We start from the raw sequence: 27,222 nt of genomic DNA on the forward strand, positions 1-27,222 counted from the left end.
CAACAAGCACTGTTTCCAGAGGACTTCAAGAGGATGGGAGGTGATGAGGTTACAGAAGTGGACAGCTGGCTTTACACCGGAGGAATAAGTGGTGATACCGGTGGCTGAGGGTGGTGACCAACAAGTTTGTGAATCTGGCCAGTTTTCACCTTTCATGGCTCCGAAGTATGTTGAACTGCTTCCATGTCGTTGAAGACTAGAGTCCGTGGGGTTGATTCTTCTCCTTACTGTGCAGGTCTGGTGTGCAGCCTTGGAGGGTTTAGAAGAGGTGAGTGGAAGAAAGACTCGCTCTGGACTTTCTCATCCTCTCTGGGCAGACAGACCAGGCAGCAGTGTAGTCAGGAATCCAGGAAACAGATGGTCGATGTTTTGAGAATTAAATATGGGAAGTAAAATTAGATTAAGCATATCCCAAGCCTGGATACCAGCCCCGGGGGCAGCTACATGAAGACAGACTCTGCCTCTTCTGCTGGAACAGCACCCACTTTCAGGCTGTGAAACACCCCCTGCCCCGCCTCCTGGCCTTCATCCCTACCAGGGGCCCTAGAATCAGCGTCAGTGTGGTCCTGTGATCGGCTCCATGGAGCCCTGGGTACTTGGCTGCTCACCGAGGCTGTGCATTTTCTCGGCCATCGCGCCTTCCATCTGCTCGCTGACCCGCTGAGAGCTCTCGGCATCTTTGTCTCTCCCCTCCCTCCCAAGCCCTGATAGATTCCTTTCTCTGTAGCAAGTCAGATTTAATTCTCACCTTGTAAAAAACTTGTAGAAAATTAAGTACTCAGAATAGGAGAGAGAATCCTAGGGTAGAAAGAGGGCAGGATTTAGAGTCAGACCTGGGTTTGGATTCCCAGCCTGCCATTTGCTGGTTGTGTGACCTGTACCTTTAGTCACAGTTACATCTTCTCGTGAATCCCCTCCCCCCCACCTCCAAGACTGACAGGACACTACCTGTTTCCCCAGGTTTCTGTCTTTAGCCTCATCCTCCCCAAACACCTACAGGGCCGTGCCATTCCTTTGCAGGTACTGTGCCCCGTACCACCTGGCCAGCCTTCAGACATCCTCCTCTGTGGCTCTGTGCCTTCACCTCAGGATGTGGGGTTTGGAAACAGACAGAAGAGACCCACGTTGGCCTCTTAGCTCTGCCACCTAATCGTTGATAGCACCTTGGTGAGGTTAATTAATAACCCCGCTAAGACAAGTTTCCTCATCTATAAAATGGGATACTACGACTTAGGACACGGACACATTAGAATCAGTGTGCATTAATAAATGTCTGAGACTTTTTAGGGCTCTCGGTAAATGGCAGTTTTAAGTGCCAGGTTATGTTTTTGTCTATTAGTTTGTCTCCCACTGAGGCCACCAGGCAGGGACTGTGCTTACACACCCGTGCATTAGTTAGTCACCCAGGAATGTATATCAAAGTGGAGCCTTAGGCCAGCCTTGTCATTTTACAAATGAGGAAACTGGTCCTAAGAGGCCGACAGTCTTACCTGTCTATAAAATAAAGCCAGCATTCTTCTCTTGGGTGTCAGTCATTCCTTTGTGTAATATCAGTTGAGTACTTTCTAATGTTCATCGCCAGGTTTGTCCTAGGCACCAGGTGTAGCAGTTAATCGGTTAAGGAAGGTTAACCAGTCACACAGATACAGAATTAGCACGTGCACAGTTTGCGTGAAGGGAGAGTAAAAGGTATAACGCATTGAGCAATGATTTAGTGAATGCATGTTATGTGTCAGGTATTGTCCTGGGTGCTAGATGTGCAAATCTGGGTATGGGGGCTGTGGTGGTGACCTGGGAATGCTCCTCTGAGAGAGTGACACTTAAGCTGAGGTCTGAAGGATGGCTAGGAGCTGGGCAGGTGAAGATGGACGTTGCAGTGCAAAGCCCTCCTAATTCTAGACTTAGCTTACTTGTGTGGCTTCATTGCCTGGCGTTGCTGTCCTCGGAAAACATCTGCATTCATCGCTTGCCACATTTTCCTTCTAGCATTTGAATTACTGATCTCATATTCTAATTGTTCTTGATTTCTTATGTCTTTCTAATAAAATGGGAAGCATCAAGTTCATTATTTATTTCTCCTGCCCTACACTTCACAACAAGCTTCCCTATTTCCTTTCCTCACCATCTTTGGTAGACATTTTGGTGCCCCATCCATAGCTCCTTGAAGGTCACCATTCCCTTTTATGCCGAAGGCTTTCTCCTCCATGTAGATGACACTGTGTTTGAGGGCTTTCTCTGGGCAGAGGTGCTAGGCAGTCAACATTCCTGCCCTTTCCCAGAAGCCGCCAACCAATGACTGACAACAGTTGGTGGATTAATGCCCCAGCACCTGTGCCCTTGGCTGGGACCACTCTGGGGCAGGTGCCATATGCTTCCCTGGAGTGCCCTGCGGATTTGAAACCCAGTTGCCCATAGCGGTAATCTGCTTATTCACATACCCAAATTGGCTTCCTGCCCTTCCATGTCTCGCCTCACTCTTTCCAGTACTTTTGAGATCACTTCCCAAATAAACTACTTTAGTTCATGTTCTCAGGATCTGCTTCTGGGGATCCCAAACTTGGGTAGAAGACAGTTTGGGGGGTCTCAGTAAATCATACCAGGCAGCCCTTGTCCAAACCCTACTTCCACCGTGGGTGTTTTCACGTAGGTGAAAATTCCAAGCAGCATTGAAAAGAAAAGGTTACAAGAGGAAAATGTACAGATTTTATGGAGAAAGGAGAGGAATAGAGGCAAGAAAGAGAAAGTTTGACTCTCCGCTGCTTAACCTCTTGTCATAAGTTATTTAATCTTCATAGTGAACAACTTTGCAAGATAAACCTTCTGATTCCCATTCCTACAGATGAAGAAACCGAGCCCCAGAGGGATTGAGTAACTTGCCTAAGGTTCGTAGTCTTGGAGGCAATGTAGTCGAATTCCAGTCGAAGCTGTGCTTCTTCCTCAGTCCAGTAGTCCTTACACTTGTGGCGGGGGTCAAGCACGTGGTGTCAGGATGGTCTGTGCAGATCATAGTAAAAATCTCAACATGTTAGGTTCGAAGTGACTAAGTGTGTGATTTTTTTGCCGAATGAAATGCCAGCATCTGATCTGTATACGCGAGAAGCAGCAGAGGTCAGGGAGTTAAGAAGAGTTAATGGAAGAAAAACTTTTCTCCAGTTTGGGGAGCAGGACAGGAGCCCTGTTGGAGAAGCTCTGTCCACACTGACCTTGGACCAGGAGCTGTGTGGCAGTGATGGAGGTTTGTTGGAGCTACCTGCCCAGAACATGGTCCAGGCTCAGCATGGATGATCTATCTGCCTTCCTCCATCTGTCCCTAGGTTTCAGAGCCTCAGTCAGTCCTTTATTTTATTCTCTAGAGAGGGAGGGGCAGGGGTTCATTGAGCAGCTGCATCTCTCCTCCTCATATTTCCGTAGAGGCTGCTTCCCTGACCACTGCTCCACCCCCATACCCTGCGCAGCACAGCACCCTGAACCCTACCGCAGCCCATGGTGATACTTGCTTGGAATTTCCTGTTTATTTATCTGTGTCTCTGAAAGTCTGAGCAGGCCATGCCTTGTTCATCTTTGTCTGTAGAACAGATCTCAGCATATAGTACATGTTCAATAAATATATGAATGGATGAATGTATCAGGCATTGTGTCCTTAGAATACAAAGACTGTTTAAAAAAAGAAAAAAAAATCGGGTTCTCATTCTCAAGAACCCATGGCCTTGTGGGGGCCTACCCAGGTGAGTAAGCAAATAATGAAATCGTGGTTTAAAAAGCCACCTGTTCTTGGTGATGTCATGGGAAGCCGTCCATAGGAGTTGGGGCATTAATGGTCACTTGATGTTAAATTAATAGCAGTCGGGGGCGGGCACAGCATGTACAGAGGCATTGAGATGTGACGAAGGATGACTCATTCTGAGAATTCCAAGTAGCTCCAAATGGCTGGAGCATATTTCTAGATAGTGAACCTAGAAAAATAAGTGGGGCACTGCCAGAAAGCTTTGAATTTCATGCTAAGCAGTATAGACTTTAGGCTGAATATTCAAGGGACACCACTGAAGGGTCTCATTGAGGGATGGGCATGGACGTTTTCAAAAGATTGCCCAGGAATAGGAGAAAAGAGTCGGACTGCCATGTTTATCACTCTCCTCCATGCTCTCTCCAGCTCTCCATCGTGTTCTCCACAGAGCCTGGTGTAATGTCCGTGTTCAGTAAATACTGACACCTTTTAAGTGGGGAGGTGGGAGTGTTAGGGTTCTCCAGTGACACTGAACATATAGGAGATATAGGGAGATTTATTAATAAGGGATTGGCTTGCGCAGTGCTGGAAGCTGAAAAGTCCCAAGATCTTCAGTCCCAAAGACCTGAGACCCCGCAGAGCAGATGGTACAAGTTTCAATCCAGGTCTGAAGGCAGGAGGAGACCCAGGTCCCAGCTCAGAGACAGGAGAGAGAGACAGTTCTCCGTTCATCAGCCTTTTGGTCTAACCTGGCCTTGGATTGGATGAGGCAAGCCCACAACTGGGGAAGGCAATCTGCTTTTCTCAGTCCATTGATCAAATGTTCATCTCATCCTGAAACACCCTCACAGAGACACCCAGAATAGTGTTCAACCAAAATATCTGGGCATCCCCTGACCCAGTCAAGTTGATACTAAAATTAACCATCACAGAGAGGAGAGGATAGCACTAGAATTGGTGTAGCAGATGGATTGGAGGTAGAGAGAGACTGAGAAGGCAAGTTATTGAACTCATCTAACCACTCTAAATCTAATCTAAATCACTCAGTATTTCTTCGGTGCATACTTATTTCCTTCTAGGCCATTGTCATGTTAACCCGATCTTGTGGGTTAATCTGTACATTCATATGTGAGAGTTTAATACTTGTTGAATAGCTGTTTAGAGTTTGCTTTTATAAGACTAAGAAAACTGGTTTTCCTGCATCCACCTTTTTCTCCCTCCAGTTTATTCTGCACACAGCAGCCAGAGTGATCCTTTTAAAACCTCCGTGAGATGCCGTCATTCCTGTGCTCAGAAGCCCCTTCAGAGTCAAAGCTGAGGCTCCTCAAGCCCTGCCTGACCTGGCCCCCCCTCACCCCTCTGACCTCTTCCATCATTCCCACAACTTGCTCACTCTGTTCTACACTGGCCTCCTTGCTGTTCCTTAAAACAGACATGCTGTTCCTGCACCTCGAACACACCCCAGAGACTCACAAGGCTGGCCCCCTCTCTGTTCAGCCTTTGCTCAGCGATCACCGGCTCGGTAAGGTCTTCCCTGGCCACTGTGCTCAGACTTTGAAAACTGGCCCCCGTATTCCCCATCCTGTCCTCTATCCCACGTAAGTTTTCTGCATAGCACTAATCAATTTGAACATATCATGTACTTTTTAACATATTGAACAATTTTTAGCATATCATCTAATATCATGTGATCATTTCCTCCCGCCGGAATGTAAGTTCCATGAAAAAGTATTCTGTCTGTCTTGTTTTCTGCTTTCACCCCAACACCTGAAATGATCCCTGGCATCAGAGTTAAGTGCTCAGTACATATTTGTTGAATTAATAGATGAGAACACCTTTTTGATATTGCACTTGTAGGTAAATTGACTTCTGAGTGCTTTCTGTAAACCTGAAAGAAGAGGGAGGAAGGTTCGTTTTGCCTTTTAAATAAGGTCACTACTTGATAAATCCACCACTGAATCCACTTCAGAGAGAAGTGAGGCGTTCCTTAGCAACCAAAAGCATCGTGATGTCTTAGACATTGCTGTCTGAGATCTGAGCGGCGTGGGACTTGCTGTGAACCACTGTTAGTATCGTTCTTGCCTAAGACTGGCTGGTGGGCACTGAAGAGAAGAATGTTATGAAAAGTATTCTTGATGTTCTCTTTTCTCCTTTGCTGAAAAAGTATGGTACCCACTTCAGGGTACATAGACAGTGGGTAAACAGAAAAACATTTGTGAGGATGAGGAATTCATTTAGCATTAAATTCCCCTGTTTAAGCTACGTGTTGTATATGCTTTAAGTGCATGAAAAGGCTCAGTAGACTTGATAGGGCAAAAGAATGGTGATGGGAAGACACTTTTTCTTTTTTTTTCCCCCTCAAAGGTGTTTCATGGGACTCCCTTCCAGACGAGCTGCTCTTAGGAATCTTCTCCTGTCTGTGCCTCCCTGAACTTCTGAAAGTCTCCAGTGTTTGTAAGAGATGGTATCATCTAGCGTAAGTATTTTTCACCCCTTCTGCTATATGTGGATGAGGAGAAAAGAAGGGTTATTTATTTATTCATTTGGGTCTGCTGAAACTGAAAACCAAGAAAAATATAGCAGCACAAAGCAAACTAGGTATCTTCTCCCTTTTATTAATAATCAGTGTCTTATTTCAGAGTGAAGAGAGGGAGCGACCGGAAGTGACTTACCCCATTTCTGAAAACCTCCTTTCCGTGTATTCAGTGTAGCCCGTGTTTATTGGGCAACGTACCAACAGTGAGGGGAGTGATGGGCGTGCGCGAAGGCATAGCTGCTGCCCACCCGCCGGCTGGGCTGGGCAGTGAGTGCACTGAGAGAGAACTCGAGGCTCTGGCATTAGACCTGAGTGGGAAGCCAGCCTCTGCCGCTTAGGCTTTGGGGGAACCTGAGCGAGGTCCTTGACACTTCTGAGCTTCAGTCCCCCCCCATATATTAAATGGGGGTGACGGTACCTTCAGGACAGCGCCACTGTGAGGATGCGGTATAAAGATGCCAGGGCAGTGCTCAGCTCGTAGAAACGTTCAGCGCGTGGCAACCGACAGTTGTTGGGGTTTTTGTTGGTTCAGGGGCAGCACTTTTCAAGTGTGGACGGTGAGCTGCACAGGGTGAGTCTTGGTGAGCTGGGATGGCAGTAACGGGCCAGAAGCGGGGAGGAAATGACTGCCTTTCCATCTTCACCTTTTCTCCTACCCATTAACCTCTGGCCATGCTTCGCTTTGTGCTTCAAGGCCATCTGTCTCTCTTCTCCCTCCACACATCTAGGACTCTCGTTGTGAGACAGCAGGAGCCCCTACCCTTCCCATTCACGGGTGTGCTGGAAATAAGACACTCTAGGTATTTACAGGCGTGGGCTACAGTCGTCCCTTGGTATCCTCTGGGTATTGGTTCCAGGACCTCCTGTGGATACCAAAATCCACAGATGCTCAAGTCCCTTATATAAAATGGCGTAGGACAGTCTGTCTCTGTATCCGGGGATGTGTGGTTGCTTGAATCCGCGAATGCAGAACCCGTGGATAGGGAGGGCTGACTGTATCTGCTTAGAAGAGCCACGGAGAGGTCTGCACACCTGGAATACTGGAGCAGGTAAATGGTGGTTGACTTTCACTTATCCCCGCCCAAGTGACCCCATCTTGATTTTCTTTTTCCGCCGGCTGTCTTCTCCATGCAGAGTCTATTCATCTTCATTTCAACTGTCGTTATATGCCAGGCACTGCAGTCCTGCCTTCTTAATAATAGAGGTTGGATAACATGTTGACAATTTGTGTAGAGTTATTTCGAAGCTCTAGCCAGTGGTCTGCAAGCAGTATTAAAAAGTAAAATTCTTGTAGGTATTTAAAATGTCTCCTCATGGGCTTGATCTCATGTTTTTGTTAAATTGAATTAATCTCTGGGTATTAAAGCTTTATCGTGTTTCATACATTTTGGTACCTCGTTTTTGCTTCAGAAACACTATCTAAAATCTAAATATTTTTACTTTTTTCCTTCCCATTAGTTCATATGTATATACCTATATTTTTGTGCGTATATATATATTTTAAGCTTTTAAGATATTGTAAAACAGAGCTGAACTATGACTTTTTCCTAATAGATATCTGATAACTATGTCTCATAATAAAGTTGTAAAAACTTTCCTTCTTTTAGGTACATTTACACGTTCGTTAGGGTAATAGAGGTAGCCTGTTCATGCTTCACAAAAATGGCAAGTGGGATCATTTGGGCCATTTTGAACCTATCTACTCGTTCGATAATCAGTTGAGTGATTTGAACAATCATTTTCAAAGTTATTGAATTGATTCGAATCCTGCAATTGTATTCTCTGGTTCTAGATCATTGCATTGCACCTGATAGCATTGAACCAGCTAAATTGGAAATCCATATAAAGAGGAAGATAAAAGCTTATGCGTGATAGGACCAAGAGCTATTCAAAAATGCCTTAAAAATATCATAGGTAATTGTGTAGTCAAAAACAAAGGTGCCTTCGGAATTTGCTTCAAGGCAATTTAGTGGCCGTGTCCTCACGTTAGTAACGGTGTCGAGGGCCTCCAGTAACCAGTGTCCCGGCTTACCAAACACAGCACCTCTTCTTTCCCAGGTTTGACGAGTCTCTCTGGCAGACCTTAGACCTCACCGGCAGAAACCTCCACCCAGATGTGGTTGGTCGGCTGCTGTCTCGAGGGGTGGTTGCCTTCCGCTGCCCACGATCGTTTATGGACCAACCGTTTGTTGAACGTTTCAGGTAAGAAAGGAAAATTCCTGGAAAATCTTGGGATGGAAAACAGATCAAAATGTCTTTTTTCCTATATTCAGCTGTATGCCCTATGGCAGGTCACCTGTGCATAATGGAGAGTTAGTTGCATATCTTGCCGCGTAGCCTTTGTATTGAGACATGGCACAGGTTTCAGTGACATCATTCCCATTTTAACGCAGGGTTGCTCTTGGGCTCTTCCCAGGGTCTTAGATGTACTTGGGGTCCTCAGTAGATGGGTGTCCGGAGTCCCATGAGGCAGGAGCCAAGCAGAGCCCTCACCAACAGATGCAAGGCAGCCTAGCTATTTCCCCACTGCCCATTTCTGATCAAGAAAAAATGTGAGGCATCCTTTCAGGCTTTGTTACTCTTGAGTTTCTGATCCTACTGTGGACAAATTTGCATCCGGAAAAAAAAGGCCCTCTTTTGGTGTGTGTGTGTTTGTTTTTTTTTTTGCGTTACGCGGGCCTCTCACTGTCGTGGCCCCTCCCGCTGCGGAGCACAGGCTCCGGACGCGCAGGCTCAGCGGCTATGGCTCACGGGCCCAGCCGCTCCGCGGCATGTAGGATCTTCCCGGACCGGGGCATGAACTCGTGTCCCCTGCATCGGCAGGCGGACTCTCAGCCACTGCACCACCAGGGAAGCCCGGCATAACCTTTTTGTCATCCACATCCAGCTCCTTCTCACGGTGCCCATTAATTAATTTTCTACGTGGGACTATATTGGCACAACATCTGGACTTGGCAAAAATGCTCTTGAATTTTAAAACAAACGAGTGTGGGAATTAGCTAGTAGCAACTTATTTTATGACCAAAACTATAGCTAATATTTGAAATGAGTATTTAGGGTCTTGTCTGTGATGGACTGCCCAGGTGGGGAGGAGAAGGGTCGGATGTGATCTGGATTTGCTGGTGTGAGCCACCTTGTGGAACCTCTTTTTATTCCTTCTGTGTTCAGCCCTTTTCGTGTACAGCACATGGACCTGTCGAACTCAGTGATCGATGTGTCTACCCTCCACGGCCTTCTGTCTCACTGCTCCAAGTTGCAGAATCTCAGTCTAGAAGGCCTACGGCTTTCGGATCCCATTGTCAAGTGAGTGGCAGCCAGGAGCGTGTCACAAAGGCAGTTGTTTTGTTAATTTTGTTTCCTGAGTGTACCTGGGGTGTCCTGTCCATATCCAGATGGACTCAGAAAATATCCAGTGCAGTGTACCAGCTTCTGCAAAACTTTCCAGGACTCACCTAGGCAACCAAAGTTTGCATGCTAACTATTTTGCCAGGGCTCGTGCTAGGTTCTAGACATACAGGGATGAATCAAGGCATGGTCCCTCCCTCATTCATGGGAGAAACAAGTAATTACAGTGCTGTGTGTTTGTTAGGTGCGTTGGCGAATGTGTGCCAACACACAGAGACCTAATTAAATTTCGAGAAGGCAGCCTTCTCAGAGGAAGTGACTCTTAAGCTGAGTATTGAAAATACATAGGTAGGAGTTCTCCCCATGATATGGGGAAGGAAGCAGTCTGGTTGGGTCTAAACTCTGAAGTGGTCGGGAATTGCTGGAGCGTGGGGCTCAGTGAGGGAGGTGACAGGTGAGGGTGGTCAGGGACCAGATCATAGTGGAGTGGGCCCCTGCCACGCTGGAAGAAGTCTGGATTCTGTTGTGCGCTGTGAAGAGGGAAGTGTGGTGAAGAGAGGAGAGTGGTTCTGAGGATGGAAGGAACATGTCAGAGTTGAATTTGAGAAAATTAACTCACTGGGCATCTCAGAGGGTCAGTCAGACATAAAAGAAACTAAATTAGTTAAGATACTATTGTATTCATTCAGGTAAGAAATGATGATACCTGATGGGAAAAAATAGATAATGATAATAATAGCAGCTAACATCTATTGAGCACGTACCATGTGCCAGATACTAGATTCTTTAGAGATATTCTGATTTAATCCTCACAGCAACCCCATGAAATATGTTCTTATTGTTCCCTTTTTACAGATGTGCAAACTGAGGAACAGAGAGGCTGAATAACTTGTCCAAAGTCACACAGTTAGTAGGTGGCAGAACCAAGATTTGAACCTGGCAATGTAGTATGATTCCAGAACTCTCACTCTTAATCACTATTTCACTAACATGAGGCATTTTGGAATGTAGAGGAGAGGGCAAGATTGAAAGAACCTAGTGACTTTATAAGTAGAAGTTTACCAATTGTGGGTGAAATGGAAAAATGTTTATTTCATTGCTGGGTTGTTTTTTTGTTGTTTTTTTTTTTAAAGTACATTGATCCGCGTTTGTTGTGGACTGACTCTCTGTGCCAGGCACTGTTAAGGCCTTTATTACATTATATCGTTTAATTTTAACAACCCTACCAAAAAGGTACTGATCTTGCCATTTCACAGATGATAATAAACGAAGGCAAAACGTCCTGCTTGGTGTCATCCAGATAGTAAGATGTGAATTTAAACTCACTTCTGACTCAGAGGCCTGTGTGCTTTTAACTGTCTCACTTAGCCTCATGCTTGTTGACTGAGTGAGTGTCTTGTTGGTGTTCTTATGACTTTGTCTTCTTTCTCCAGCAATCTTGCTCAGAACACAAATTTAGTGCGATTAAACCTTTCTGGGTGTTCTGGATTCTCTGAATCTGCCCTGAAGACTTTGCTGAGCAGCTGTTGCAGGTAGGAGAGATTTGAGATTTTGATTATAGAACTGTTGTTTCACATCAGAATAGAATCAAGGAAAAATTTTAAGCTATACCTAACTCTCCAAGCTCTTGATTTGGATAATGCAATGCCTTTTGCCCTCCAAACTTTCCATCCAAACTCAGAAGCCAAATCGATTAAGTTTCCAAAGGATGCTTGTGTAGTGATCCCTTTTTTTTCTGTGACTATTAAAATACAGAAAATGTAGTAGTGTGTTTATTAACAATATGTACAAACAGTACCTGTTTATACCTGACTTTATGGTCAGGCGTTTTTCCCTATAATATCTGTAGACCTAACTTAACAGTTTGGATTAAATTTGTTATTGCAAAATACACCATGAATTTGGGTGATTCCATTAAAAACATCTTTTATATTATGTAGTAATATCAGTATATAAATAAGGTTACAGAGTTATAGAAATTAATAAGTGAGGGGGGACATGGTTCACAGAATACCCAGTACTGTGTGTGTGTCTGTGTCTGTGTCCTTTTTACTATCTCTTGGTCTCTGTGCTAATAACATTGTACTTATTTCTACTTAATGATCTGTTGAAAGTAGATTGCCTTTGGCTAAGAATGTTATCAATGAGATAAAATGGTAGCCCTACATTTTCTCAGCAGTGCCAGGATGGGGATGTATAGTTTAATGGTTGGACTCTTTCTCTGAAGCCCTCATTTGCTCAGTTAGCAGAGGCCCAATAAGGTAAAGTGGATTTTTGTAATGTCGGCATCTCTTTATTAGGAATCCCCGGTACAATCCAACAGTTTTTTAAAGCATCTCGGGCGCTTGCTCATACTGTGTAGTTGTTTGCTAATAACCCGGGTGATTGAGAAAGAAAGCATAGAGACTAGAATTTTTCCATCTAGTCCTGCACTGAGGTTTGAGCAGGAGAGGAGAGCGCTTCCTTCCTCTTCCAGAAGGGGGCAGCATTCACTAGGCCCTTGGCTCACATCCCCTGGCAAGTTTCTGGAACACACTGGAACAAGATGGGAGGAAGCAGTTTCAGGTGAGCGAATGTAGCTGCTTAGAGGAGCAGAGGTTCTGTGCAGAAAATGGTAAGGAATCGATGGCTTTGTATATTCTTGGTTTGCAGCTTTAGGCGGTGCTACGTCGAGAACTCATTCTGGGTAACAGTTTCATGCTTTCCTTATCACCCCTCTTGTGTGCAGATTGGATGAACTGAACCTCTCCTGGTGCTATGAATTCACTGAAAAGCATGTGCAGGTGGCTGTCGCACACGTGTCAGAGACTGTCACCCAGCTGAATCTCAGCGGGTACCGAAAGAATCTGCAGAGATCGGGTAAGACCTGCCAGGCTGTCGGCCCCTTAACCACAGCAGCCACGACAATAACAGCAGGTTTGATTTCTCGAGCATCTCCTAGGCGTGGTCCTCCATAAGTTGTCTCATTTAATCCAGCACATGTGTTCCTATTCCTATTTTTCAGATGAGGTAGCAGCTGGCTGATCAGAAGGGTCAGGTAAATGCCAACAGCTAGTGGGTAGCAGGGTTGGAATCCAGAATCTGAAAGTGGAAACCTTTATCCTTTAAAGCAATTTATGTTTAAGCAGAAGAAGTTCTTTTCATTAACTAAATTGTTAGGTAAAACCCCAACATAAAAATCGATCAGTGCACCGTTTGATCAGTATTAAGCTGTGGTTCTCAACTGGGGATAATTTTGCCTGCAAGGGGACATTTGGCGAAGTCTGGAGACATTTTTGACTCTCACGGCTGCAGGGGTGTTACTGGCATCTGGTGGGTAGAAGCCAGGAATGCTGGTGAACAAGCCACAGGACAGCAGAATAACACACCAAAAAGAATCTGGTCCTAAATTTCAGTAGCACCAAGGTTGAAAACCCTGTTTATAAACCCTCTTTCATATTTATAACTAACTCCTCTCAATTCAGTCTAAGAAGGCAATGAGGTTTTTTAGACAAACACAGACTTGAAATCAGGGGTAATGTGTGACAAAGTCTTTATAAGCCTCAACGTTCAGTTATGCTTTGTCTTATTTGTCTAATATTGACAGAATCTTAATTTGCAAAGATAAGTTTTTGCAAATGGCAAGGTTTTTTTTTATTAAAGTGTAATTGATATATAATATTATATAAGTTACAGGTATACAACAGAGTGATTCACAATTTTTAAAGGTTATACTACTTTTATAGTTATTATAAAATATTGGCTATATTCCCCATGTTGTACACTATATCCTTGTAGCTTATTTCATACCTAACAGTTTGTACCGCTTCATCCCCTGCCCCTGTATCGCCCCTCGTCCCTTCTTCTCCCCACTGGCCACCACTAGTTTGTTCTCTGTATCTGTGAGTCTGCCTCTTTTTTGTTATATTCACTAGTTTGTTGTATTTTTTAGATTGCTCATATAAGTGATATCATACAGTAGTTATCTTTCTCTGTCTGACTTATTTCACTTAGCATTTTAACAGTTCCTTCGTGATCTCGGGCTGTGGGCTGCACAGAGCCTAGTTAAGCCAGCCACATACCTCAAGCCCTACCCTCGTGTCTTGATGGTGGTGTCAGCTCATCTGAGTATAAGTGTTTTTATTTATTATAGTTTTTAATATACTTAAAAAGATTTGAACCAGACATTTGCAGAATGTGTCTAACAGAAAAATGTACTGTTCTACATTTTTTCCCTCTAAACACAATTTTAAGTCTGGTTATAGTATTATATAGTCATTCTCAAATATACCCAAAGCATGTAAAAACACAAAAACAAATCAATAATCCCGCTAACATTTTGCCAGTCTTTTTTCCTGTTAAAAAGTGTTTTTTTTAATGGGACATGGTGTATGGAATTCTTTGTAACACGTTTTTATTTCAGGTAACCCCATTTTAGTCGCTACACAAATGTCATTTTCAGTGGCTGTGTGATATTCCATCAAATATATTTGTGTTGATTCATTCATAACTTATTCAGTTGATCTCCTTGTAATGAATGTTTAGAATCTTTGCAGTTTTTCCCTTTTTTTTTCTTTTTGCGGTACGCGGGCCTCTCACTGCTGTGGCCTCTCCCGTTGCGGAGCACAGGCTCCGGACGCGCAGGCTCAGCAGCCATGGCTCACAGGCCCAGCCGTTCCGCGGCATGTGGGATCTTCCCGGACCGGGGCACGAACCCGTGTCCCCTGCTTCAGCAGGTGGACTCTCAACCACTGCTCCACCAGGGAAGCCCAGTTTTTCCCTTTTATAAGCAACTTTGTACGGACAGAGGTGAACCTTTGAGTGCATTTCTAAGTGGTATTGCCAGCTCAGAGATTAGGTTCCGTTCTCAAGTTTTGGATAGTTATTGCCAAGTGGCCTTCCAAGGATTTTAAACTCCCACCAGTGAGCATCCTCTTCACAGTGAATCCCGCCCCTGGTTCTTCCCTCTTCATCCCCAAGAGAAGACAGTGCCCTATGTACATTTCTGCCCATATCTGAATTTCCCACTTCTTTATTGAGAGTTTTTCCGTAATGAACCAAGGTTCTGGGTGCAAGGTCGAGAACCTCTGCTGTAGGCAGACTGCTGTAAACTGTGTCCAAGTTTGGCTTAAAACCCTTTTCTTTGTTCCTCCGAAAAAGAACAAATCGCCTTTTTACTGAGTTTTGGCAGGAATAATAGGTGGTAAAATCCTGCTTGCTAGACACATTCAGGGCAAGGACAAAGACGCGGAGTAGAAGTTGAGGTGTTAGTTTCCTTAATTATACAGGGGGAGTCAAAGATTTTTAAATGGATGTCTTTAGCAGTGGCGCACACTATTTCATTGTTTAGATGGTAATACAGATTTTGTATTTTAGCTGCAAGACTGGTGCCAGACCTCCTGGGGTCAAGTACCCACTCTGCCATTTGCTGGGGAGCCTTGAGCAAGTCACTTAACCTTTCTGTTCCTCCATTTCTCATCAATAAAATGGAGATAACAGAACCCACCTCTTAGAGTAAGGAATAAATGGGTTAATACGTGTACAGGATGTTGAATTGTTCTTGGCACATAATGAGAGATCAGTAACGGTTGCCTATTGATTTTTTTTTTTTTTTTTTTTTTTTGCGGTACGCGGGCCTCTCACTGTTGTGGCCTCTCCCGTTGCGGAGCACAGGCTCCGGACGCTCAGGCTCAGCGGCCATGGCTCACGGGCCCAGCCGCTCCGCGGCATGTGGGATCTTCCCGGACCGGGGCACGAACCCGTGTCCCCTGCATCGGCAGGCGGACTCTCAACCACTGCGCCCCCAGGGAAGCCCGCCTGTTGATGTTTTCATTCTCTACCCAGATGAGCACTGAATGAGGTTTGGAGGACCTAGCTTTTGGTCTTGGATTTACTTGGACTTCTCTAGCTAGAATTGTCTCTCTTTTAAAATGACAGGTTAGATTAGGTGGTTTCTAAGATCCCTTCTAACTTAAGTGAAATGAAGGAGACAGTGAAGAGGAATCTTGGCAGGGACTGCTGTTTACTAACTCTTCCCACCGAGGGAAGACCGCGGCTTCAACAAGGGCTGGAGACAGAGACTGACCAGTTTTATCCCCCAAGGTTTCGTTCTTTCCCAGGTGGTGGCAAAATAAGATTGTATCTGGTTGTGGATTTTGTGGGTGGCTGGCTGGCTGGCGAGATGATGGGTCACTTAAAATTGTGCTGTGCACTTCTTTATTTTTTAGTGACTAATGAGGCAAATTTATTCCAATTTATTGAGCCCCTATAATGCATAAAGCCCTGTTCAGACTTGGGCGGCGTGGCCTTGAACAGAACAGAGAAAGTCATCCTTGTGAAGCTTCCATTCTGGTGGGGAAGGCAGACAATCAACAAGGAATTAAATGTGATAAAAGGAGGTGAAAATGCGAGGAGGAAGAATTTAAAGCAGAGTGCTTAGGTGGAGTGTGGCGGGTCGGGGGCTCTTTTCAGATGGAATGGTCAAAGAGAAGGCCTTCCTGAGGAAGTGACACTTGAGCACAGACCTGAAGGAGTGAAGGAGTGAGCCGTGTAGATATGTAAGGAAAGAACATTCTAGAACTAAGGACCAACAAGTGCCTTTGGAGGAAAGTCACACATGCTACTTTGTAATCAGAAAATAAATCGATAAATGTTATTTATTTTTTAAAATAGACCAACTTTATTAATGTGTGAGGTTTTCTTTCCTCTCGGTTTGGGAGCCAGTGAGGGGGGAGGCAAGGAGGACCGTGGTAGGAGCTGAGATAGCTGGGGCATGCTCTCTAAGCCAGGGCAAAAGCTCTGTTTCCATTTTTTTTCCTGAGTAAGATGGGAAGCCATTGGAGTGTTTTGAGCAGGAATGAAATGATCTGACTCACCTTTGAAGTCTCCTTCTGGTGCTGTGCTGGGAAAAGGCTGCTGGAGACTAGGGTGGTAACATTTGAGGAAGTAAGAAGTGATCCGATTTCAGACACAGTTTTAAAGCCGACCTAACAGGATTTGGTAACAGATTGGATGTGGGATATGAGGAAACAGTCAAGTACGACTCCCAGGGTTTTGGCTACAGCAACTGGCTTGGTGAAGTTCCCACTTACTAAGATGGGGAAGACTTTAGGGAAGGAGCAGATTGAGAGGAGAAATCAAGCGTTTGGTTTTAGGCATAAATTTGAGATGCTTATGACATAGCCCAGTGGGCGTGTTGGCTGTGTTGAAAATGCAAGTCTAGGATTCAGGGGAGGGGATGGGGCTGAAGATGTAGCTGTGAGAAGGGGAAAAAAAACCAAAAACCCTCAAACATCAATAAAATTTGTCTATTTTTCAAAGTAAATAACACTGATTCATTTTCTGATTACAAAGTACTGCATGTGTCTTTCTTCCAAATTCTGAAAAGTTATCTCTGATCCTACCATCATTGGTGACTGTAGTTAACATTTGGATTATTTTCTTCCAGCCTTCCAACCCCCAACCCCCTTTCTTTCTGTGTGTGTTTGTGTGTAAATATGAGTTTGTGTGTTTTAAGTAAATTGAGATTATAATGCATTTTATATATTTTGTTTTGTTTTCACTATACAACATATCCTGAGTATTTTTTCATGTCACAAAATGTTATTAAAAAGCTTTTTAATAGCTGCTATTAGCATTGTGTTCCATAGATTGGATGAAGGTTAACCTATTAAAGTAATCAGGGGAGGGGCTTTTGTAACTGTCACTACAATGAATATCTTAATGCATATCTCTAATTATTTTTCTAAAAGTGGAATTACTGAGCCAAAGAGCTAAATGTGTAATACCCTGAACACTTTTTTTTTTAAAAAGATCAGTTCACTCAAAAAAAAAATCAGGTCTTCTGAAAGGCTGCATAAAATTAAATATCCACTTTTAGTGTATGGGGGGACCTGCTTTTTGATAGTTCATCAATTCTGGGCATTATAATAGGATTTGTTTTTCATTTGATGGCAGAAAAGCAATAATTTTATTTTGCATTTCTTGCTCCATTTTTATTATGTCTATATTTTGGAAAGTATCTTTATGTTCTTTGCCCATTTTTTTTTAATACTCTTTATATAATAAGACCACTAACTCTGTTGGAAACATTTATTCTCAGTTTTCTGATACCTCTTTAATTCTGCGTGTGTTCTGTTTTGCTTTAACATGGTAGAGTTTTTAAAAATGTATGTAGCAGGGGACTTCCCTTGTGGTCCAGTGGTTAAGACTCTGCGCTTCCAATGCAGGGGGCCAGGTTTGATCCCTGGTCAGGGAACCAAGATCCCACACGCTGCAGCTAAGCCCGCGTGTTGCAACTACTGAGCCTGCGTGCTGTAGAGCCTGCACGCCGCAACTAGAGGAGCCCACGTGCCTCAATGAAGACCCAGCACAACCAAAATAAATAAATAAAAATTTTTAAAAAATTTATGTAGTAAATTATCAGTGTTCCCTTTATGTTTTACTTTATGTTTAGAAACTCCTTACCTATCCCAAGATGCAATGAATAATTATTCATTTTTGCATTTGGAAGTTTTTAACATGTAGAATTTATTTGGATATTTTATTTGAGCTGGAGAAGTAAATTTTTTCCAGTTGTGGTAGCCATATTATTTTTTAATAATCCATGATCTCCCCCACTGATTTTGAGTGGTACCTTTATGATATGTTGTTTGTTTATATATATTGTGCTGTTTGGTTTTGCTTCTTGCTATTGTGAATAGGGCTTGTTTTTCCCTATTTCCAGCCAGCTATTGCTGGCACATAGACAAGCTAAGGAGTTTGTTTTCCAGTCATTTTACACAGTTAGTTCTCTTACTGTGTATTTCCAGTAGTTTTTCAGATGATTCTCTTGAATTTTCCAGGTAGAAAGTCTTATATGCCAAGATGATAATTTTGTTTTTTGTCTCTAATAGTGAGTGACCCTAATTGCACCATTCTGAATTTCCAGCACAATGTGAAATGAAGTATTGACAGCAGGGATCCTTGTCTGATTCCTCATTTGATAGTGACCATCATTTGTTTTCTAGATGTCTCTACCTTAGTTGGAAGATGTCCCAGTCTTGTCCACCTAGACTTAAGGTATGTTTTTATTGAAGACAAAAGATTTTTTTTAAAATGAAAATTCATGATTGCTCACTGAATGAAGAAAGGATCTTAATATGTTGAATTGAAGGAACTAAGCGATAAGACTATTCCTGTCTTCTCCATCTGGTATTGATGGCTAGATTTTGAATTTCTCCTTCTGTTACAGCGATAGTGTCATGCTGAAAAGTGACTGCTTTCCGGAATTTTTCCAGCTCAACTACCTCCAACACCTATCACTCAGTCGGTGCTATGACATAATACCTGAAACTTTACTGTAAGTAGTTTTGTTTTCTAAAGCAAGCAGAGGGCAGGGACCAAAAGAGATGTCCCTTGGTGGTAAAATCCATTATTAACAGCAGATGTTTAAAACTTACTTAAACATCAAATTAGTGTACCACACACTGGTTAGGAAAGACTAGCCAAATAGAAAAAACGAGGCAAAATTTTTTGCTTAAAATGTCTAGTAAAGTTGAGTGGATTGAGGTAGTTTACTAAACATTTATTTAGCTGTGAGCGAGTTTAAATATTAGAATACTGTACTACTACTTGTGGAGAACTTACAAAAGCGGGAGAAGATAGCCTTTACTCCCAGGAAGCTCAGATTATATGACGGGGTAGGCAGACCCAGTGTGTGTGCGTGTGTGCGTGTGTGCGTGCGTGTGTGTGTGTGTGTGTGTGTGTTTCCGAAACTTTTCAAGTCTACTAGAGTTGATTCCAAAAACCTTCATCTGGGCTTAGAGGAAAAATTCTGTAATCTTCTAGTGGCATCTGTCCTGGATGGTCAAGGAATGGAAAAAATAAACAATTTAAGTAGTAAGTATTGTAAGAGTGATTGATGCTCTCTTTGAAAAGGGGGGAGATTGAGATCCAGAAGAGTAAAGTAACTTACCCAAAGCCGAATAGTGAATTACTGGCTGAGCTGGGTCTGCATTCCAGGTCTCCTGGACACGTGCAAAGTAGTCTGTATCTAATCTAGTAGCTGTTACAGGGATCAATTTTGTACCTGCTCAGCAACTTCCACAAAATCAAGGCAGTGCCAACAAAAACAGAATTGGGTCCATCTTCCTTTTAAGAAGTGCTATATCCAAGTCATCCTGGAAATAACATCATCTCTGTAGTTTTAAGAAGTTTTCCTATATTTCAAAGGGCTGGAAAATTCTTCCTTGGTTCAAATATAACTGTATAGCAGTTTTATTAAAAACCTCAAGAAGTCAGTATCTTGGATTTGGCCTGGTGCCCTTCTTTCGCATTCCAACCAGTATGCCCTGAATTAGGCTGCTGACCTCATTTAAGCTCACTATCCATATGAAGGTAATCAAGCTTCTGGTTCCTACCAAAGAAAGGTGGTGAATTTGAGCACAGAATTTATGTAGTCCTCAAGTTACTGGTTTGCATCTTGTAAGTTAGTTTCAAGAATTAATGAATATAGCAGCAATGTTTACAGTAGCCAAGACATGGAAGCAACTTAAATGTCCATCAACAGATGAATGGATAAAGAAGATGTGATATATATATATACCATGTACATACAATGGAATATTACTCAGCCGTAAAAATAAGTGAAATAATGCCATTTGCAGCAACATGGATAGACCTAAAGATTATCATACTAAGTAAAGTAAATCAGACAGAAAAAGGAAAATAACATGTGATATCACTTATATGTGGAATCTAAAAAGATACAAGTGAACTTATCTACAGAACAGAAATAGATTCACAGACATTGAAAACAAATTTATGGTTATCAAAGGGGAAAGGGCAGCAGGGGGGAGAGATAAATTAGGAGTTTGGGATTAACAGATACACACCACTATATATAAAATAGATAGACAACAAGGACCTATATTCAGTATCTTGGAATATAGCACAGGGAACTATATATCTTGTAATAACCTATAATGGAAAAGAATCTGAAAAAGAATATATGTATACATATATATAACTGAGTCACTTTGCTCTACACCAATATAACATTGTAAATCAACTGTACTTCAATTTTTAAAAAATAATTTTTTTAAAAAAAGGAATTAATGAATAAGATACTTAAGCTACATAGAGTTAACTAGTAGAATTAGGGAATCTGGTAATTACGTTTTTTAATAAATCACTGTAATTAATCTTGGGGCTCAGGGTCTGAGCGGGTGTCTCATTTGGGAAAGCACTGCCTAAAAGGAATGCTAGTATTTAGTTTCAGGGCTCTCAGATGTTGGGGTCTCAGTTCATATGCATGGAACTCTTATTAAAATCTCCTGCCACTTGAATTTTCTAGCATCCAGAACTCCTAGGAGCCTGCAGTGTCCACCCAAAAAGACTTCTCTGTCAACCATTCTTTCCCGTCCTTGCCATCTAGGCTTCAGCTTCATTGCCTGTGCAGCGCCCTGGAGTGCAGTGATCATTCTTTTTTGGTTGCTTTTCTGAAGAGAATCTATCCACGTGTCTTACTTTTGTTCTTTCTCTCCAGAGAGAAAGAAGCTAAGCAGAGAATACCCAAGTGCTTTCTCTTGAGCAGAGGCTAAGGGGAGGCTGTGAGCCTTCACATATTTTTATCCAGTGGGATGATAACGCTTTCATAGTAATATCTGCAGCAGTGTGAATTGATGGTTCAGAGCGTGGGCCTGAAGCCACAGACCTAGGTGTGAACCCTCACAGCATTGTTGTAACTGATTTGTCTAGATATTGTCTCGAAATAAGGGAAACAGGGGCATCAGGAGTTTAGTGACAAGCCAGACCACCAGAATAGAGTGAGGACAGAAGAAAGATGCTGTCCTTGAACTTTAAGGTAAACGAGTATGTTTCTTAAGACATTACGTAGATAGTATACTGGTTTACCTTGTGAATCCATTAAGATGAGTTTGCTGCTACCCTATCCTTAAAAGTTTCTCCAGGTAGAATGTCTTGCCCTCCAATTTCAGTCATTCTGGCGGCTGATGTCCGTGAAATGCATAGTAAGAATTCTAGGATCCTCAACAATAATTTCCAGAAAGTCATTTGTGCTAAAGAATTTTCATTTCTTATCTCAGAAGTGGGAAAATAAAATTTGAATGTGTTTCTTCTGTAATGATAATGCTTTAAAATACTTGGGAAACTGTAGGTTTTTTTGTCTGCAGGACCTATACCCTCATTGTATTTATTCCCTTACTCCTTAATTGATCTGATTTCCTTATATCCAAAAGTCCTTCTAATTATGCTGTATTTCTCATTCAAGTAAGAAATCTAAGCTGGAGATAGTAAAGTGATCTGAGATTAGGAGAGACTAAATAATCACTTCTGTAGGAGAATTTGTAGTTGAGGAATTTAAGATTTTATAAGGAAAATGGGATTATGTAGATGAGGTAAGCAGTGAACCTGTGAAAGGATTTATAAATACCTTTTGTTTACTAACTAGAGACACTTTAAGACATCAGTGTCATTTTATACTTCTTAAGTTAGAAATCATGGCTCTTAAACTAGTCATACCTATTTACTCTCCCTTCGTTGGCTTTTCAGTCTCTTACCTTGTAGTTTCAAAGAGATACTTGCATATGTGTCCTGCTGTGTTGTAGGTGATACACATACAAGAGGCTTGTTGTTGTTGTTGTTTTTATTTTTTTGTTCTCCTTAAAATTTTAGAGACTTTCTGGTTTTTCGACTTGGGAATGATCATTCGTCCACCATCCCATCTTACACCGCTCACTTCTTACTCACATGGAAACACCTGAGTGTCTTCTAAGTGTCTGGTGTGATTTCCTTCTTCAGCAAGCTCTTTTGAAGTGCTGTTGCAAGAACATTTCCTCTTCTATCATCTGCCATTCCTCGTCACTCCCACCTGTAGTTTCTTCTTTTAAATACTATCCACTGCAGAATGTCTTACAATTTGGCTAATCTGGAGATCGCAGAAACCGAATTCTCATGGCTATGACAAAGTTCTCATCCTCAGATTTCACATAAGAGGGATTTAAGTTGGGGACAGGATTGCTATCATCTTCAGTGATAATAAGTATAAACACCTATGTATACTGACCTTTCTTTACACTCCTGTTTCTTTTTTTTCAAAATAAGTTTACTTTTTTATTTTTGGCTGCATTGGGTCTTCATTGCTGCACGTGGGTTTTCTCTAGTTGCGGCAAGCGGGCGCTACTCTTCGTTGCGGTGCGCGGGCTTCTCATTGCGGTGGCTTCTCTTGTTGCAGAGCACGGGCTCCAGGCGCACAGACCTCAGTAGTTGTGGCTCACGGGCTCAGGAGTTGTGGCTCATGGGCTCTAGAGCACAGGCTCAGTAGTTGTGGTGCACTGGCTTACTCGCTCCGCGGCATGTGGGATCTTCCCTGACCAGGGCTCGAACCTGCATCCCCTGCCTTGGCAGGCGGATTCCTAACTACTGTGCCACCACTGTGCCACCCATGCACTCCTGTTTCTGTTCCAGAGATTAGCTTACTTTACAAACAACAACAGTTTGTTCTTGCTGACTTTCTTTTCAGTCTGTTGTGACCTCTGGATCTTAGCGCCCCCTTAGGAACACCAAGCATATTTATTTTACTTGGATAGTACTTTTATTTTCTAAATTACCCTTCCTCTTGTTTTCAGCTAATGTATGTAAACACCTATGGGGTTTAAAACACTTTCTTGAATGTAGAATAAATACGCTTAGAGGGGGAGTGGGAAGAGTGGGAGAGCAGGTTTAGTAATGAAGGGCCTAAGGCCAACAGAGTGTTTTGAGTTCTGTAAACATGAGGGAGCTGGGGCTTCCCTGGTGGCGCAGTGGTTGAGAGTCCGCCTGCCGATGCAGGGGACACAGGTTCGTGCCCCGGTCCGGGAAGATCCCACATGCCGCAGAGCAGCTGGGCCCGTGAGCCATGGCCACTGAGCCTGCGTGTCCGGAGCCTGTGCTCCGCAACGGGAGAGGCCACAACAGTGAGAGGCCCACGTCCAAAAAAAAAAAAAAAACATGAGGGTGGTATCAAAGGATTTTTGAGCATGGGAAGGACATAGTCTGAGCTAGGCTTTACGAAGATGCCTTGGTCATTGGTATATACACTAAGCTGAAAGGAAGAAAGACTGGAGGCACGGTGACAATTATTATCAGGAAGGTTTATTTTTTTTAAGTAATTATTGGCAATATGAAAATATAAAGGATGCTTCTAATTCTAGGTTATTGATGTGCTCATCGATCTGCAGTGGGATTTTGTTGAAACTCCAAACTAAATATTCCCTTTCCTGAGACTTTGTACTGTGTGTCCCAACCTGGAGCACATACAGATCAGAGAGATGAATTTCTAAGCACACAGACCTGGGTTAAAAAAAAAGAATCATTACCAAAGAGTATTTACTTTGGGAAAACAGGCTCCCTTTTTTGTGGAACAGAATTTCACTCTTGACAGAGATGTGTTTCACTTAATGTGAAATACCTAGGAAGAGGACTGCGATACATGTGACAGAAAAAAAAAAATGGTAATATGTAGAGAAGTAAGATGTCTATTGTCTCTATCTGCACCCAACACATAACCTTAAAATATCGTCATGAAGTCACTGTTAGGTTTCATCACATGTAATGGACTTGTTGAGTATTAACCATTGTTTAGAAGTTATCGGCTCTGCTCACATCTCCTTTTGAGAGGGCGAGCCTAGTTCAAATAAAGGTCAAGTCCATATCCTTAAGTTGCATGTAGCCTTTGGTGACTCCATCTGATGCCACAGTAAAACATTTACTTTTACCACCACTAGCTTGCTGGCTTCTCCTCACAACACAGTGACACTTTTTAGTCTAAACCAAGAATGGAGAAAGGAAGAAAATATGGTTGGACTTCAAATAAACCTTGGAGTTTTCCAGTTATTAGAAATTCAACAAAATGCACTTGTGTGTTTCCTTACGCTGTGTTGCCCAAGCTATGGACTGTGCTTTGTGGTTTGATTTACCTTTACAATTTTCTCAAATCACTGATTGCAAATTATGTCTTCAGTTTGCATTTTATAAAATATAATACAAATTGTAAAAAGTGGGTCATGTTACTCTAGGGGAACAGTTACCATAGATACTGCTACTCTGAAAGTCTCTCTCTTCCTTTCCAGTGAACTCGGAGAAATTCCCACACTAAAAACACTACAAGTCTTTGGAATCGTGCCAGACAGTACCCTTCAACTATTAAAGGAAGCCCTTCCTCATCTACAAATTAATTGTTCCCCTTTCACCACCATCGCTAGGCCAACCACTGGCAACAAAAAGAACCAAGAGATATGGGGCATCAGATGCCGACTGACACTGCAGAAGCCCAGTTGTCTATGAAGTATCTATTGCAGGATGGTGTCTCCTCTTTTCTTTGAACAGGGAAAGTAGGCAGGAAGCCCAATTGTGGAGAGCTCAGCTATTTTTATTCTTGGTTTTCTCTTGCCTTCCTTCTACAAGTATATTAGAGAACCGTTGGAGAGAAAACTATGAAGTGTTGCTTTTGAAAAATGACTAGGAAAGCTTTTATCACTGCTATATCCTTAAGAGCCTAAGCTGTATGCCTTTTGAAATTTTAGGAGAGTGAGCCTATAATTTCAAGATACCTTAAAGAGCAAAATTTGAGCCACCTCTTCCAAGTGCCCTTCTTATTAAATCTATTTAGAATCAAGCTTAAAAATCACCACCAGCAAATCATTTTCATAGCCTATATGGCAACTGAACTTTCTTCTATTTAATTTCTCAGTACTGCTTTATAAGACGTAGGTTGCAAAAAATAATAAGCTATTTGTATTGTAAGCTGAACAGAATGAGAATCATAGATTTGCGGCAGTCTGCTGAGGATAGAAAGAAAAATACACATTTCAACTTTGCCTTTAGATTTGCAGTTAGGTATATGGAAACAAATAGCCCCGGGTCATTCACCTTAAAACCTAAATAAAAAAACAACCGGCCAACCAGAGGTATAGAATTGGTTAGAATTTACAGGCTCAAGAGGCAGTTTTCCATGACAGGTTAACCTGGGGCATCCTCTAATGCACATTAATGAAGTCTCCTTTATGTACTGTGTTCCCAGCATTCTAAATTAGCTGAGGAAATTTAATTGTGGACTTCTGACTTTATGATCAAATTATGTTAACATAGGTTCTTTAGCTTTTAAAGTGACTTGCTTTGTTTTAGAAAGGTGGTAGGAACCAGTCAGTCTCTAATTCTTAAAATGGTTGGAATGCTGAACTGAGGTTACCTGTTGTTTTCCTTTATCACTGAGGTTCTTGAAGTTATTTTTATATTACTCTGGAATCAAGTATTTTAAATTATCCTTTTTATTTTAATGGCCTTCCACAATGATTGAAACAACCCATTTTATAAGGTTACTGGACCTAGAGTTCCCTAAGAAGAACCGCATGTTCCTTTCAATACACAGCAGAATCACGTGTATGTTCCACGCAGTTTCAGAGCAGTTAGCAGCACAGCTGGCACCTGCATAAAAGTTAAGGCTCAGGTGTTGAACCTTTTGATGGCATCAGTGATTTTTTTTTAATAATACATGGAAGCAAAAGGATTAAATTCTACTTTAAAAAACACAAAACACTAATTTCTTATTTAAATCGATGATCTCCCCGTATGTTCCAGATGGAACAAAAAGCCCAAACTCATCATTTCTATTAACATTGCTTTTTCTAAATCAGATTTTTCAAATGTTAGAAACAATGGTATGAAGTGCCCTCATCTGCTCAGACCTAAGGAAGAACATTTTAAAGTAGTGTTATACGGGAAATGATTAGGTTTCAATTCCATAGTAGTTAAAAAGTGCTAAATACTACTTGAAATTATTGTTTACAGATTAGTGACAAGGGCTGGAGGTAGGATCCGGTTGGCCTCTGATTTCCGGATGCCCTCAAACATACAGTACTTCCAAACTCAAGTCCAGCCGTAAGCTACTTTGCTAACATGTCAGAGTAATCTGTATTTTTGTATGGGATTTCTACTTTTATAGACTTGTTTTAAAATAAAACACATTTTTATAAAAATGAATACTTCAGCTAAGTTGTATTCCTTTTTTCTTTCTCTTTCTTAAGTACTCTGGTTAAAATGAACATTTGGTATGGTGTGGGATTTGTCTCAGCCCTCTGAACAAGGCACTTTAAAACAAGCCCTAGGGTTTCCCTGGTGGCAGAGTGGTTAAGAATCTGCCTGCCAATGCAGGGTACACAGGTTCGAGTCCTGGTCTGGGAAGATCCCACATGCCACGGAGCAACTAAGCCCGTGTGCCACAACTACTGAGCCTGTGCTCTAGAGCCCGCGAGCCGCAATTACTGAGCCCACGCACCTAGAGCCCATGCTCCGCAACAGGAGAAGCCACCGCGACGAGAAGCCCACACACCGCAACGAAGGGTAGCCCCCGCCCGCCACAACTAGAGAAAGCCCGCGCACAGCAAAGAAGACCCAACACAGCCAAATAACTAAAAAGAAAACCAAAAGAGTTCCGATTTTTAAAAAAAAAGAAAAAATAAGCCCTAACATGGTCCCTTTTTGCCCCATCTACTTCATGTGTTGTCAAATTAAAATGTTTATAATCCTTTGACAAGGGGCTGAATATACAGGCTTGTTATGGTTAAAGTGCCTCTCAAAGTATTAGCATGTTTATAAAACA

At 42.4% G+C, this 27,222-nt stretch overlaps 1 protein-coding gene across 2 annotated transcripts in view; it reads left to right on the forward strand.

The window, feature by feature from the left end:
• SKP2 (S-phase kinase associated protein 2) overlaps positions 1-26,599 on the forward strand; it is a 32,105-nt gene extending 5,506 nt beyond the window's left edge. The window contains exons 3-10 of one of the 2 annotated variants that reach the window (XM_029217574.1): positions 6,089-6,200; positions 8,319-8,462; positions 9,429-9,563; positions 11,039-11,137; positions 12,334-12,464; positions 18,593-18,644; positions 18,817-18,924; positions 24,695-26,599. In XM_029217574.1, the coding sequence (XP_029073407.1) occupies positions 6,089-6,200; positions 8,319-8,462; positions 9,429-9,563; positions 11,039-11,137; positions 12,334-12,464; positions 18,593-18,644; positions 18,817-18,924; positions 24,695-24,908 (995 nt within the window). In that variant the 3' untranslated portion in view covers positions 24,909-26,599. Of the gene's footprint in view, positions 1-6,088; positions 6,201-7,238; positions 7,310-8,318; positions 8,463-9,428; positions 9,564-11,038; positions 11,138-12,333; positions 12,465-18,592; positions 18,645-18,816; positions 18,925-24,694 lie in introns of those variants that run through there. The other variant, XM_029217575.1, reaches the window with a different exon arrangement.
• The last annotated feature ends 623 nt before the right edge of the window (positions 26,600-27,222 follow it).

Source organism: Monodon monoceros, unplaced genomic scaffold (assembly GCF_005190385.1).
Source record: "Monodon monoceros isolate NGI ecotype Baffin Bay Population unplaced genomic scaffold, NGI_Narwhal_1 Super_Scaffold_12, whole genome shotgun sequence".
In the NCBI taxonomy this organism is placed as follows: domain Eukaryota; kingdom Metazoa; phylum Chordata; class Mammalia; order Artiodactyla; family Monodontidae; genus Monodon; species Monodon monoceros.